This window comes from Westerdykella ornata (assembly GCF_010094085.1).
Source record: "Westerdykella ornata strain CBS 379.55 unplaced genomic scaffold EI97scaffold_4, whole genome shotgun sequence".
Taxonomy (NCBI): domain Eukaryota; kingdom Fungi; phylum Ascomycota; class Dothideomycetes; order Pleosporales; family Sporormiaceae; genus Westerdykella; species Westerdykella ornata.
This window is the reverse complement of record NW_022986854.1, coordinates 473,602-488,608: the sequence shown is the minus strand read 5'-3', so window position 1 is coordinate 488,608 and position 15,007 is coordinate 473,602. Positions and strand designations below refer to the sequence as shown.

Here is a 15,007-nt window from a genome sequence, read left to right as displayed (position 1 = left end):
GATGCAAGAGAGGAGGCTCGCAGGGAGAGCAGCAATGACAAGCAGGAAGCAAGCTGGGGGATCGGAGATGGGACCACAGCCGACACTGGGTACACAGCGAGCCGTCGCTCTTGGGGGGTTTGTGGGACGGCAGGAGAGTTGACGATGAGCACGACCGGACGACTGTGCGCACGCCGCAGTTGCGCGACCGGGGAAGGGACAGGTCTGGGAGAGGCAGAGCCGGGGACCCCCAACAGCTTGCTCTCCTTTGGGAGTACGATGGGCAAGGAATCCAACATGGGACGGCGCACAGGCAAGTGGCCAACCCGTGTGGGAATGCTGGGTTTTGGGATCCTGGCGCCGTTTCGTCTTTTGCTCCGCCGCTCCACTCCGGGTGTCGCCTGCAGCCCTTTTCACGCGCTGCCGGAGTAAAAAGAGATGAGAGATCAGCAGTCCCACCGCCATCCACCCACCTCGAACAGCAGGGCCCGCTGCCGTTGCTGCGACCCGGCCGACCGATCGGCCGCTGCACGAGCTCCCTAGACAAGCCCACTCTCTGCTCTCGACGAAGGGCGGCCTTCACCCTCTTCACGATTTGATATGGCGGCATCGGCGCATCGCCAACGAGCAACACGCATCAAGCACGAAAGACGACCGACCCCCGCGAGGGCTCGCAAACACGGCCCAGCGAATCATGGGCGCACTGCGAACTCAGGCTGGGCGGCTCCGCCTGGCTCCCGAGGGTTCGGGACGAACAAGCGCACCACGGCATCGGCCTGCGATTCGATGATCGATGTGAGATGATGGGTCACGGCATGAAAGGTTCAAAGATCAAGCTCAGGACCAACCACCCCTCGTGCAGCCGCCTGCCGTCCCCAGCCTGTGTCGCTTTCCACAAGTGACAAGCCTCCCACCGCCTCTCCCACCACTCTCAACCACACAGAGTTGTGCTCTTGCGCCCATCATATCATCGCCTGCCGCCGGTTGTCGTTCATGCAGCCGCCTGCCAATGTCCACCACCGCACCTGATCCATTCCGGATGCCCTCCGGCAGGGTTTCTGAATCGGCAGACTTGAGCCAAAGCAAAGCAAGGCAAAGCGATACAGCCGGCGGACGGCGTTGACCCGAACCCCCACCTCTGCACTACATCTGCCAACATCCCCCAAAGCGACAGAGTCAACCAGGTCTCAAAGGTTGATGGTGCTTCTTCTCGTGACGCTGCCAGGAACCCACACGATGCAGCAGAGTCCCGAAGTCAATCTCCAGATGCTGCCGCCCCTCGCGCCCAACCCTTTAACCAGATCGCGGCCATGGTTCCGCGAGATGCCTCCACAACGCCTTGGTGTAACGCGTGCAGCCAGAAATCAGGCCACTTTCCCCGCCACATGTTTCTCTAAGCACCGCACACGCGCTGTCCCAGCTTTGTGGCGCACATGGATATTGGTCCGACGTGGCTGGTGGGCACTGGCACTGACGGGAGCGAGCTCGGTTACATCGATTCGGGGAGGAGCTGCATACGCATCTCCATGTTATTTCTGGCGACGTGATAGGGCCGATGTCAGCGGGCACGTGTTTGGTGCGACAATCCTGTGCTGTTGAAGCTCCTTGTGGCATTGGCTGGCCCTTGAGGGCCGCCGGCATCAAACAAGTGCGCCCTCTGGGTATTACAAGTATCAACCACGGTCGTGCCGCCTTCGCATCTCTCGCATCTCCGGTTGACGCCATCCCGATAGCTCCCAATGAAAGCGGTTACATACATGTTTCCTCCAATCAACGACTAGCCAGCGAAGCATCCGTTTCTGACCATGCGAACGTTGCTATAGTCCGTGTTCGGGCCATCTCTCTCCTTTTCCAAGACCTATAGACAGGGACTTTCGACCGTTGGTTCCCTGATGTGGTGCGCAGGGCAGGGAGAAGAGGCCGGTACCTCGTACGCGGCCGTCACTTACCATGTCCGCTTTCCTCACAGAGCATGATGAGGCGCTTGCTTGCGCTCGTCTTCTGGCAAGCCACACGTCAGTTTGTGGCTTGCAACGTCGAACCGACGAACAAGCCTGGAATGCCTAACCGACCGGGCTCCCGACCGCGGTGAAGGAATCCCAAGAAACGCCACAGCATGCCACCGATAATTCCGACTCTATTTTTGTCTACCAACCCGCTTCGCTCAAGCGAGGCTGAAATGCAGCAGTGGCCAGAAACGAAGAGGGCAGGACTCCGTTCTCTGGTGGATGCTATGTTGTCCTCACAGGCTTCACTACTCGAGCGATCGGACGGTGCATACGCGACATACGGGATAGGGAATACCCACTGTGGTACTCCGTACTGTGACGCAGGACGGAGAATTCTGGTGACGGCAACAGATTGCCCTTTCGGCCATGTTCCGCCGAGATGGTGATGACTGATGTGCACCATGCCCGCACTGCCAGAAAAAATTGCACCCAGTCTGCATGCAGCCTAGACCTCGGCTGCGGTTGCAGCTGTTAACCTTGGGAGCCAGTTTAGCAGGTTCAGCAGGTTGCATCGCCCCACTGCCTTGGCAGATTGCGAAGCGGGTTACGGGTAGATTTGCGGTAGCGATCCGTGGAAGATCGAGTCAGATCCGTATCACCACCGAAAAAAGCACGTGAGATCTTCAATCGCTTCTCCCGTTACGAACCACTGCCCGAGCACCGAGTACAACACTGCCACTCACCGTAAGCAGTAAGCGATGCGACGCAACACCATTCCCAGGGCCTCAGGCCGGCCTGAAGCAGGCACCGTTACCGGAGAGGATCCGTCAGTATCGAGGAAGGATTCAGATACCCAGGGACAGGATGCGCCATGGCTGAGCTTCTTCCCGTCGCCTCGGTTTCCCACGATACTCTTGTCGGGCCGCAAGGAAGCCAATCTGCAGGCTGCACATGTCGCTGAAGTTTGTTGATTGTTGAAAGTCTTTTTGTTGGAGCATGGGTGGGACCTGCGAAAGATTATTACATACCGGTACAACTCACAGTCTGTATGCGTACGAAGGTCCGGCAAGGCGTTGTGTGCATCTGCTACATAAGTCTGCTCAGTAGCACGACAAGGATGCCACGCACGAATTCCAAGTGCCGTTTCGTGCATACCTACCTGGGCAGCCAGGATTCAAGGGTCACACCCTCGATGCTGAAGCTTGCGTCAAAAGTTCCTCCAGAGTCCAGGCATGCGCGTGCAGGAAACAGGAGGAGGCAAAACCGGGAACCGACCCTACCTTTTGACAGCCATTCCTCACTCAGATAAGATCTCTGGGTACTTTCTTCCCTTCCCCAAAAGCAACTGGTGCATCGTTACTGACTGTAGCGAACAAGCCGCAGAGCTCCTCCAGGTGTGTTGCACAGAAAGGAGCAAGCTGACCTACCTCCAATCTATCCAGTAATGGTAGCTGCGCCGATCTAAGAGACCATGACAACCTCAATCATCATTTCACAAACCCGTTGCAAGTATATATTGCAACCGCTGGCCTTGGATCCTGGGATGGTCGTCTGTGACCCAAACCACACAACTTGGTGCTTGCCAGTTGGGCCACGTCCCTCGAATGATAAAAAGGCCGCTCGACATGTGAAGGAATTGACCTTCTGCAGATCCATCATCGACTGAAACAAAACAGCCAACGCACAGTATCGGGGCTATAAGCAACGCACCCTGCATATATCATACGTATTTGTTGGTAGGTACAGGCCCTCGTTATTTATAATCAACAGCCCACGATTCTGGGAAGTGGCACTGCCCGCCCCACAAAATACCAGCGGACTGCTAGCTGCCCCACACGACTCGATGCAAAACGTTAGGGTCAACGGTTGTCAGGGTTGTTCTGGGTAATCACCAGTACTCGAGCCCTCGACTTCATCATCGTCTCCCAGATATCCAGCCATCTGCCAACCACCCAGCGTCTACGAAGCCCTACCGTCACAGAAAGGAAGGTACCACCGATACTCGACACGTCTTCCAGACGTCAAACATTCGTCACGCTGTTTCTGCGCCTTTTCCACGGCACGCGGAAGAGCCCCCAATCCTCGTTCGGCGACACCGAGCACAGGCCTGAAATGGCATTTGCACCGCAGATGCGTGTCGCTGTAACGGGGACCTGGGAACATCGCTGGTTGGGCCGGACGGCATTTTCTTTTTCTCGCTCCGCATATGCACCCCTCCTTTGCACAGGATGAAAGGAACCTGCCTTGATTGGATAGTGGGAGCCGGGTGTAACGAGATCGATCGAGCGGGCTGTGCCTTTCTGCATTTGCTTGCGTATCGGGAGAGAAGTGAAGGTGAGCGTTGGCATTCATGCGGGGAACTGTCCAACGTCGTGGTGAGTGACATTATTGACCGCAAACTCGAGCACAAAATCTGGTTCTTTGTCCAATCCCCGAACATTTCTTGGAACCAACTCTCGTTTGCACAAAAAAGGGAAAGAAAAAAGCAAATGGATTTTCCTCCTCGCTAAGCAGAGCGAGGTAGACGTCCAACCGTCAGCCCTGTCTCACACACCTCCAGGCCTACGGATATCGTACGATATGCACCACGGTACTCATTTGTATGCCCCATGGGATCTACTCCGTACGCCTGCCTAAGTATGCGGTGACGCTGACGGCAAGCCATGTTTACTGCCATTTCCTCGATAACACAATGCTTACGGGTCTTCGCCCGACCAACGGCATTTTGCACTTTGATAAGGCACTCGTTAAAGGGCAACCAGTAAATAATAGCGAGCATACCAGTAACTCACTACTTTCGCGCCGCCGCCACGTACGTTCGGCAACCTAGATTTAAGGTCTTAAGAGGCAGACTTAGGATTTCGAAGCTGCTCTTTCTAATGCAGTTAAAATTTTAAGGGGTTGCCTCCTAAGATCTATAGCTAGAAGGGTAAGAACATAGGAAAAAGAGGGTGAATGTTCATGTTCCTCGCCAAGGACGCCGAGAAGTTAGACGAGGCAGGGGCGGCAGCCATTCAGAGGCGGCGCGGACGTCTTACTGGTATGCTCGCTATTATTTACTCGTATGCCCTTTAATCAGTGCCCTTTGATAAATACTGTGTAGATCTTCACTCGGTCCGAAGCGTGCATATCACATCGAGCCGTTCCTGATAGCGATCAGCAGCGCGGGTTTCGGAGCGTCTTCTGCAGACTCTGGTATCTGGCATATCAGTGCTTTTAAAGGGGCTGTTGTCCCTGATTCGCAGGGTTGGTGGTTAAGCGGGGGAAGCGGCGATATGGGCGGCGCTAGGGGAAATTTCTTGTATACTATGTCATTATATCCTCCGTAGTACGGAGTAAGGGGTACATTAATCGCCGTTATGATGGTCGCCGTTTCAACGTTGGTGCATCGAGTGCCGTGTCTACAGAGTAACACTATACTGTAGAGGTCGCCGATCGGTGTTTCTGGACTTGGAGCTTGGGCTTTGGGAACTGGAGGGGTGCAGGGATGGTGTTTTCTTTTCTTTCCCCTTCTTTTTCTTCACTTTTGGGAGCAAAGGGATATATCTCATTGCGAGGTATGCGAAGGGATGGGGGAAGTTTGGTGGATGATGGGGTCATGGGTTGGTCTGGTGTTGTGGTTGATATAGCAGTTGCTGGACCAGAAGTCTCATACGGATAGGGGCCATATTTTACAAAACCGACCAAGATCGGAGCGAACCGCATGCCCAGCAGGTACCATCGTTATTGCGTCTGCAGGAGGACGGAGACGATCTTGCGACCGAATAGGACGATTTAGGAAATGAGTGTCTCCGTGCATAAGGGATTTATGGTTGATAAAGGTACTTCCTTAGGCGTGGTGCCAAACGTCTCTAATCATCCATGAGCATTTTGCATTAGCTCTCACAGTAGAAGCTAGTTTAAATCGAGGAAGAATAAATAGAATAAATAAACAGTGGTAAAGAGGAATCACGTGCACCCGTTCCGCGCTAATGCAAGTCCACACGCGACGCGCCGCGGCAACAAAACTGGAGCATCCCACTCACCTCACTTCACCTCAGCCCATCAACTGACATTCCTCTTGATCTTCACCTTCACTCCCATCTCTCCCCGTTGATAATCCTACAATTCCTTCATCCTCTCCTATTCAGACCACACTCAGCAAATATCTCCGAAATGGACGCCCCGCAAACCCCGCGCATCCTAGCCCCCCACCTGCAGCAGTTCCAGTACCGCACCGTCCGCATGCTGGGCAAAGTGACGGCGCTGCGGGGCGAGACAGCGCAGATTGATGCCGGTGGGAATGTAGAGTTGGTATTGAATCGGGTGTGTTTCTTTTCTTTTCTTTCTTTTCGTTTCCTTTCAAGTTAACGGACGGGCGGGAGGTGGAGTAAGGCTGTGTGGACATGCAAGACGGGAACGACGAAAAGGTCGTCGCTGCCATGTATGCATCGCTAATAGAGAAATCCATATCCAGGACTGCCATCTCGCTCTCAACCACGCCGTAGAAATCATCGGCAAGGTGGACGCCAAGTTGAGCGTCAAGGTGCAAGCTGCGACGGATTTTGGGACAAACATCGGTATGTTATGCCCCTCTTTTCTCTCGTATCTACTATCCCGTATCTTCTGGGTTCAACGATTTCCTTCTTGTGAGATACCTCGGACTCAGCTTTTCGATCCATCCGTTCTCATCCTGTCCCGCTTTTCCGCCTCCGTTACTCCCATGTTTACTACCTTTCGTCCTCCCCCCTTTTCTGTCAATCTACGTTTTTCCAAATCCCCCGCTTCCGCATTTTACACGATATCTCCCCACTCCCACCGTCTTTCTGCTTCTTCTGCGCCCGCCATCTATTTGCTACTCTAACAAAATCGCCGCAGATTTCGACGCCGCCAACGCCGTAGTCGACGCCACGCACCGGTACAAGGAGATCTTCTACGACGACCCCTAGAGGGCCTCATCTAAGCCGACAAAGCTGTTTGACGACGAAGCAATGTCCATGGGGTGGGAAAAGTACGGAGCTTGAGCCGAGAGAGGCATTCATGCATACGGTGAACGACGCGCTCGAACGAGTACTTGCCGTGACGACTGTCGACAGCAATCTATGTATGTAATGCAGTCCGCTGTTTCTACACAGCAGCACGCAATCCATGGTGCCGGGAGTCCGACTGAGGAGGGATCTAGATGATTACCTTCGCACTGAAAGAAGGGCAGGCAAGAGAGTTTGAATCGATGGCTCTAATTATATTCCAGTCCCGAAATACGAGTCTCCACCAGATAGAAAGGAAGAAAAATCATGTTATCAGCAAAGGTATCATAAGGAATGCGCCAGAAAGATTTCGTGTTTCCGTCCCTTCTTCCTCTTATGCATCTCCGTGAAACGCCGAAGCCAGCCAGCCAGGCCCCTTCCGATCATTGGGATATCACACGCTCAGTAACCCGCAGCCCAGGTTAGCATCCGCATTATCCGCACGCCGCCAACCGGCGAAATGCGCGCTACGACATCACACTCTCCCTAGCCCGACCCAACTCCCAGCCTCCCTTCCCCCTTCCCTTCTACCGTCCCCTACCTAGAGCCTACTCTTGACCGCCTCAAGCCTAAACTTGACATCCTTCAACTGCTTCCCCTGCGGCCTCCAATCCTCAAACAACCCCAGCAACTCCTCCACCTCCTCCCCCAGCTCCTTCTTCACAAACTCCTCCTCCAGCAAACCCCTCATCGCCCAGGGCAGGAAAAACGGATTCTGGTTCCCCGACCCCACGGCATCGTAGTCCTTCACACGCAGAGCATACGGATCCTTGGCGTCGGGCTTCGCGCCGGGGACGGGGATATGGATGCCCTTGAAGGTCGCTATCGACGCCGAGGTCGACGGTCGCCGACCCTGCTGCTGCTGGTGATGCGTCGAATGGATCGGCAGATTGGTCGTCTCGAGTGCGTGCTGCACGGCGAGCTGGTAGACGCGCTGCTCGTCGTAGAGGCGGGAGTGGCCTTCGCCGCCGTACAGCGAGCCTGCGAGAGCGGGAGAGAGTTCGCGGATGAGGCCGTGGTCTGGTAGGCCGAGGTTGCGGAGCTTGAGGGCGAAGCCGACGAGATGGGTGAGGAAGTCGGGGGCGTGGATGCGGCCGTCGACGAAGACGGCGCGGTAGATGTAGGGGTGGGAGATGGTAGAGAAGGTGGAGGACTGCGGGGTATTAGTTTGACATTGGTGGTTGGAGGTGACGGAATGTTTACCTCTAAGGAGACGAGCTGGTCGTCTATGCTGCCGACGTAAAGGATTCGGACTCCGTGGCGTAGCACCTCATCAAGAGCTGCGAGGTACATTTGACTCACCAAGCTCTTGGGGTTGGAAAATTCGAATAGCTCCGCAGCGGTAGGACCAAAGTACTTGGTCTTGTACTCGATGAACGGCCCTAGATTTACACCTGCCATGGCACAGACCCCTATCCTTGCCGCATTCACGCAACCGAATTGAATCAACTTAGCGACGAGCATGATGGCCACAGGTACTCCCTGCGAGTGGCACGCGACCATGATGAAGTCTGCGGCTCTGATGTGCTCGACCCAATTCAGTAGAAGCTTCCATAACGTATTGACACGCTCAGAAACGAAGCCTTCTCCTTCTAGGGCAATCTGTTCAATTTCCGCGGAGTAGCCCTGCGCCTGAGTCCAGTCTTCAATCGCTTGCCGTGCGGCAGTTGCAAAGCGTATAGATGTGCCCGTCGGCTGGCCGAGCACACGCTGGACAATGGGCGCTGGAAAGAAACCATGTACACCAATTGCAACGGCCTTCCTTATCTTCGGAGGAGAGGGGTTGATGTGAAGATGTGGCATAGGCGGTTCGTCCCCGAGGAAGTACTTCCGTATTTGCTGCCAATACGTTGGTTTCTGGACCAAGTGGTATGTATTCTTGAACTCTGGTAGAAGTAGGTTGGGAGGGGCCTGTTTGTCCTTCTTCGCGTCCTTGGCTGGCGGAGGAGATGGTTGGGCAGTCTCAGCCTGTGCTAAATGCTGTGCCGGTGATGGCTTCCCGGGAGTGGTGGTCTTGCCAGAGGGTGCGGGTTCTACTTGGGCATCTTTAGAGGTTTCCTTTGCCTTAGGGCGGCCACGGAGTGACCTGATAGAGCGCTTAGCCAGTGAAGTCCCGCTCGCTGGTTTCGAAGGCTCTATTGGAGGCTCTTCCTGCGGTTGTTGTTCTTCGTTGAATTGCGCAGCTTCAGGACGCGATTGAGATGGTGTGTTGAAGACCGCTACTTCGCCGACTTGTTTACTTGACGACCCGCCCGAAGGGGCACCGTCAGTCTTCGGCTTTGAGCTGAACCAGAATGCCCATCCGGACGGCTTTGGGGCTTGCTGCGGCGTGGGCATATTGTCTTCGACAGGAGCTGGGGCATGTGCAACTGACTCTGCCTGCGTCGCTCCTTCAGACTCCGTTAAGGCAGTGGGAGTGGTATTCGTCTCGGCTGGCTCTTGGTTGTCGTCAACGGCCGGTTTCGGGCGCGCCTGAGCATTCTGGGTTGTACTCCATAGCCAGAACCAGGATGAACTTGGCGCCGGCTTCGGTGCGTCCGGAGGAGCGACCGCAGGCGCATCTTTCATAGGGCTGTTCTCTGTTTCAGCTGAAGTTATGGCAGACGCCTCTTTCATTTCAGTGTCCGGATCCTTCGCTTGGGCCATGGCCGCGCTATCTCTCAGCTCCTTTCCGCTATCATCGACCTCTGAAGGGGTAGGTACTGGTAATGGTGTTTTCTGCGCTTCCTCTGTACCTTGTTTCTTCGTTGGATCTGAGTACCCATCGGGTCTGGACCACCAGCCTCGCCAGCCGAACGTGCCTGTCGGCTCTGCTTTTGGTTGCTTTGGAGGATCTGGCGGCAAGGGCGGTTCATCAACGACTGGTGGAGGTGGTTCAGTGGGCCCTGTTGGCGAATTTGGCTCAACCGCTTCTCCCTGGTCTATGGTGCCGTCGGAGGATATGTTCATTAGGGTCATGGAAGCGGGAATCGCGTCGCCCTTGCTCGACTTCCGTTTCGATAGAAACTTGGCGGGTGATTGCGGCTGCGATTTCTTTGCATGTTCATCCGGGAGCTGTGAAGGCACTCCTCCCGCAACTCCAATGCCAATACTTTCTTTGGAGCTCCCTACTATGGGCGGGGCCTTCGACCGCCAGCTGCCACCCCCGCCCAGCCATTTCCGACTCTCGTTCTTGCTCGGGGTGCGTCCAGCCGACTCGGAGGTTGAGGGCTTTTCGACAAGGGATTTGTTCGACGATGTATCCTGTAGTAACTCGCTTCCTTTTGGTGTTAGCTCTGGTGTAGCTTCATTACTGACATCTGGATCGTTCGGAGGGCGGGGGTCGGTGATATCGGCTGGAGCCTTGGGATTTGGCTTCGACCGTTTCCGTGGGCCCATGCCTACATGTGAGGAAAGGCTGCTGAGCAAAGCGAATGGTCTCTGAACGCGGAAATGTGAGTGGGAGCCCGGCAGGTTATTGTGTGCGGAGTGTTTACCTTAACACCGCTGAAAGGTGGAGCGAACCAGCCATCCATGACGTCTGAAGTATGCCCTGTACACGCGCTCGCTAGGGAGCCGGCCGCCAAGACCTGGCTCGTAAGAGCGAAACACGAGATGTAGCTTGCCCCGTATGGTGAATATGCAGAAAAAAACCAGGTAAAACCAAAGTGTCGAGATTTACCACTCTATCTAATGCATGTGGAACGCAGCCAAATAGTATACTACAGTAAAGCGAGTTAACGTTATAGATCACTATCGGAAGTGTGGACTAGACCCGCTTCTGCATCTTGGATGGCCCGTGCATATATGCAATCCGCCAAATTTCGAAAACTTCAATCTAATCCCCGCCTCCGCAGAGAAGGCAACACGACAGCTGTTGCTCGTCGTCAAACGTTTTCCTCCCATTCCACGCCTGTTGTAGAGGCGTCTCAGTAACGCAGCCATGGCGATCCAGAAGAAGGTACGACCAAGCACCGTAAACTGCCCAGGCGCAGAGCTGACAATTCACAGCATGGCAAAGGCCGTCTCGACAAATGGTACAAGTTAGCGAAGGAGAAGGGTTACCGTGCCCGTGCCGCCTTCAAACTCATCCAGTTGAATAAGAAATACAATTTCCTGGAGAAGAGCAAGGTCTTGATCGATCTTTGCGCCGCCCCCGGGTCCTGGTGTCAAGTCGCCGCCGAGTGCATGCCCGCTGGCGCTCTCATCGTTGGTGTTGATCTTGCACCCATCAAGCCCATCCCCCGTTGCATCACATTCCAAAGCGATATCACGACGGACAAGTGCAGAGCTACTCTCCGACAACACCTGAAAAACTGGAAGGCGGACACCGTTCTCCACGATGGAGCCCCCAACGTGGGTACGGCTTGGGTTCAGGACGCTTTTACACAGGCCGAGCTCGCTCTTCAGTCTATGAAACTCGCCACTGAGTTCTTGGTACGGGGCCTCTCTCTGGTAATATAATCGTGCCCCTCGCTAACGGCAAGCAGGTTGAAGGCGGAACCTTTGTTACTAAAGTGTTCAGATCTAAAGATTACAACAGCTTGCTCTGGGTGTTCAATCAGCTTTTCACCAAGGTGGAAGCCACGAAGCCGCCGTCTTCCCGTAACGTCTCTGCGGAGATTTTCGTCGTCTGCCGCGGCTACAAAGCCCCGAAACATCTTGATCCCAAATTCGTCGATCCCCGCTACGTTTTCGCCGAACTCGCAGATCCCACACCGAATAACGAGGCGAAAGTTTTCAAACCTGAGCTGAAGAAGAGGAAGCGGGAGGGTTATGAGGAGGGTGATTGGACACAGTTCAAGGAGGCGCCCGTCAGCGAGTTTATCCAGACAACGGATCCCATTGCGATGCTTGGCAGCTTGAACAAGTTGAGTTTTGATCAGAAACCGAACGGAGATATTGCAATCGCCACCATCTCTAAACTTCCGGAGACCACTCAAGAAATCCGCGACTGCTGCGCCGACTTGAAGGTATTGGGTCGGGCAGACTTCAAGCGTCTGCTACGATGGCGCTTGAGGGTACGCGAGATCTTTGGCTTCTCGACAAAGAAACAGGATGCAGAGAAGGAGGAGGAAGGCGAAGAAGTTGCCGAGGTTGAGTCCATGGATGAGGAAATGAAGATCCAGGAAGAGTTGGAACGGCTAAAGGAGCAGGAATCCAAGAAGAAGAAGAAGCAACGGCGTTTGGAGAATGAGAAGAGGCAGAAAGAGATTGTGCGCATGCAGATGAACATGACGACTCCTATGGACATTGGTATGGAGCAGTCAGGACCTATGGGACAGGACTCCATGTTCGATCTAAAAGCCGTTGACAAGGCTGGTGCGCTGGCCAAGGTTGCTAAGGGAAGGATGGTTACCATTGTCGAAGCGCCGAAGCCTGAAGAATCGGAAGAGGAATCCGAGGAGAGTGACGAGGAAGAAGATCGGCTCGAGCGGGAACTGGATGCGCAGTACAATGAATATGTGGAACAGAGATCAGCAAGAGACGCCAAGTACCGAGCCAAGCGGGCAAGGAAAGAAGACGAAGATGGGGAATGGCATGGCTTTTCTGATACAGACAAACAGGATAGTAGTGATGAGGAGCTTGTCGAAGATCAGGACAGCGACTTCAGCGATGACGAGGAAGAGGGTCCGAAGGGTCTCGTTACCGACCTTGGCAACGACAGTGGCACAACTGGAGGCCTCACCAAACGAGCAGCGAGGTTCTTTGACCAGGACATCTTTAAGGGAATCGACGGGCTCGACGGGCTTGAGGAAGATGAAGATAGCGGGATCGACGTTGATGGTACTCCCGAAAAGAATGCTGAAGAAAGCGCAGAAGAAAGCGCCGAGGAGGAACCTGAGACGAAACAGAAATCTCGCAAGAGCACGCCAGTTCAAGAAGATGAAGACTCCTCCGACGATGAGAACGAGATAGAAGAAGTGAAACGGGACGAATCCGCTTGGGAGGCAGACGACACGCCTATGAAGAACGGTCGTCCCGACATCGACATCATCACCGCCGAAGCAATGACTCTTGCACACCAACTTGCGACTGGCCAGAAGACAAAGGCCGAGTTGCTCGATGACGGCTTCAACCGCTACTCCTTCCGAGACACTGAAGGTCTTCCGGACTGGTTCCTCGATGACGAAGGCAAGCACTCCAAGCTTCAACGCCCGACCACGGCGGCCGCCGCTGCTGCCATCAAAGAGAAGCTACGTGCGCTGAACGCAAGGCCCATCAAGAAAGTGCGAGAAGCGAAGGCAAGGAAGAAGTTCAAGGCCGCGCAGCGTCTTGAGAAGCTGAAGAAGAAGAGTGCCCTTTTGGCCGATGAAGAGGGTATGACGGAGAAGGAGAAGGCGCAGAGCATCGCAAGGTTGATGAGCAGAGCTGCGAAGAAGAAGCCAAAGCAGAAGGTTGCTGTTGTCGTTGCCAGGGGTAATAATAACGGTATCAAGGGCAGACCGAAGGGCACGAAGGGCAAGTACAAGATGGTGGATGCGAGGTTGAAGAAGGACGTCAGGGCTATGAAGCGGATTGCGAAGAAGAAGAAATAAAGAGTGATTCGAGGATTCTTCTTGACATAAGATTTGGATTTTGTTTACCTTCAGTATTGGCGCTTCTCTGGGGCGCCTCTTTCCCTTTTCGGGCTTCGGAAGACTAAAAATGCATATACCCCTTACCCTTCAACTGCCAGTTGCCTATTTACAATGTGTTGTTGTTCCCTAGGTGATAATGTTGCCATCCACATACCCAGACACCTGGACATCGCCCTTTTCCGCTCCTCAACATTTTGCGTAGAACACTTCAAGAACTGAATTCGTACCGGACGCAGTCTCACTCTCCGCCGCCCATTCACCTCTTCTCCCAGTCTCCCAGTCCTCCCTCAGTAATTGAACCAATCCACGCCCCTCACCAACCTATCACACAAATATCCCACGACGACCGCATAGCACCCCTTATGCCCCAGATCAATCACCTGCTCATTAATCGGCCACGTCCACGGCCAATCACTCACGCCCGCCGTCATCTCCACCGCCTGATCCATCATCACCCGCAACCCCAAATGCAAGAACGTCGCAACCGGCCCAATGACGCCGTAATACGACATCACGGCGCGCACGATGCCGCCCAGGATCCCCATCCCGACGTGATGCACATGGTTCAAGATGTCCGGGTGGCGCGAGTAGAAATCCGAGAGGCCGAAGTGCGTGGCGATTGTGCGGCCGGGGACGTAGGATGCGGGGCGGTGGGTGAAGAATTGTTCGATTTTGGAGGTGCCGACCATGCTGAGGAGGGTCAGTTAGTTTGATTTGCGAGTATGGGGGGGAAGAACGCGAATTGGAGGGGAGGAGGACGTTATGGCGCCTAGGATGCCGGCGGAGACGCCGATGCCGAGGGCTTGGGCGAGGGAGACGCGCGGGAGGGTTGGGTAGAGGGATTTGCTGTCCGGGTATTTGATGGGGCCTGAGGGGGCGTTGTAGAGAGGCATAGTGGTTGGGTTGATAGGTGGTGGAAGTCCAGGAGATTCAAGATGGCTGTTGGAAGGAGAGAGGTATGGGATGAGCTTAAAAAGAGGTTTAACTATTAGCGCAAACAAACGGGAGGACTGTCACACGGTGGTTGAGGGGCAATGGCGTTGAATCGAAGACTCAAGTGTGTATTGAGACGAGTAGCCAGGGTGACGTCATGCATCGTGACTTCGATAGTTTAGCAATTATCATTAGAGAGTTGAGACGTATCTTCAATCCATCTATGAGTCCAATAATCGAATCCAACTCGGAATATCAGCTTTTGACAACGCAGGTCGGAGAAGGTTGAAATATACGCTAACTGCATCAGGAATAGATTACCGAATAGTGCAATCGAATCAACTCTATCTCAACGTCCCTCGGTGCATTGGGCATACGCAAAATCCATAAAATACATAGATTCTGGGAAATTGGAAACAGTCAATACACTCTCCGCTTTTCATTTAGCCAACTACAGACTCTTAGGATGTCTATATGGGAGTACATTTCACATTCACTCCACATAGTAGGAAGATAGAAGTTGATAAGGTTTTGGATTGGTAAATTCGAAACCGTAGGCAAACCTAAAGTAAGAGTAAGA

The 15,007-nt window shown here is 54.1% G+C and overlaps 4 protein-coding genes across 4 annotated transcripts; 2 read left to right on the top strand and 2 right to left on the bottom strand.

Moving 5' to 3' along the window:
• The first annotated feature begins 5,950 nt into the window (after window positions 1-5,950).
• On the top strand, window positions 5,951-7,237 carry EI97DRAFT_431030 (replication factor A protein 3). The gene is made up of 3 exons (XM_033797837.1): window positions 5,951-6,233; window positions 6,385-6,487; window positions 6,786-7,237. Exons 1-3 carry the CDS (start codon window positions 6,084-6,086, stop codon window positions 6,854-6,856), a joined length of 324 nt encoding a protein of 107 aa, XP_033656322.1. The 5' UTR covers window positions 5,951-6,083; the 3' UTR covers window positions 6,857-7,237.
• Window positions 7,238-7,475: 238 nt separating this feature from the next.
• Window positions 7,476-10,312, bottom strand: EI97DRAFT_372767 (uncharacterized protein; the record flags this gene model as incomplete). The annotated part of the gene is made up of 2 exons (XM_033795369.1): window positions 7,476-8,087; window positions 8,138-10,312. The coding sequence occupies 2 exons, from the start codon at window positions 10,310-10,312 to the stop codon at window positions 7,476-7,478; spliced, it is 2,787 nt and encodes a 928-aa protein (XP_033656321.1).
• A 253-nt stretch (window positions 10,313-10,565) lies between these two features.
• On the top strand, window positions 10,566-13,838 carry EI97DRAFT_492451 (uncharacterized protein). Its single transcript, XM_033802315.1, has 3 exons — window positions 10,566-10,874; window positions 10,925-11,350; window positions 11,404-13,838. The coding sequence occupies exons 1-3, from the start codon at window positions 10,857-10,859 to the stop codon at window positions 13,450-13,452; spliced, it is 2,493 nt and encodes an 830-aa protein (XP_033656320.1). The 5' UTR covers window positions 10,566-10,856; the 3' UTR covers window positions 13,453-13,838.
• EI97DRAFT_431027 (uncharacterized protein) lies at window positions 13,479-14,392 on the bottom strand. Its single transcript, XM_033797836.1, has 2 exons — window positions 14,254-14,392; window positions 13,479-14,184 (listed from the first exon to the last, which is right to left on the bottom strand). Exons 1-2 carry the CDS (start codon window positions 14,385-14,387, stop codon window positions 13,782-13,784), a joined length of 537 nt encoding a protein of 178 aa, XP_033656319.1. The 5' UTR covers window positions 14,388-14,392; the 3' UTR covers window positions 13,479-13,781.
• Window positions 14,393-15,007: the final 615 nt, after the last annotated feature.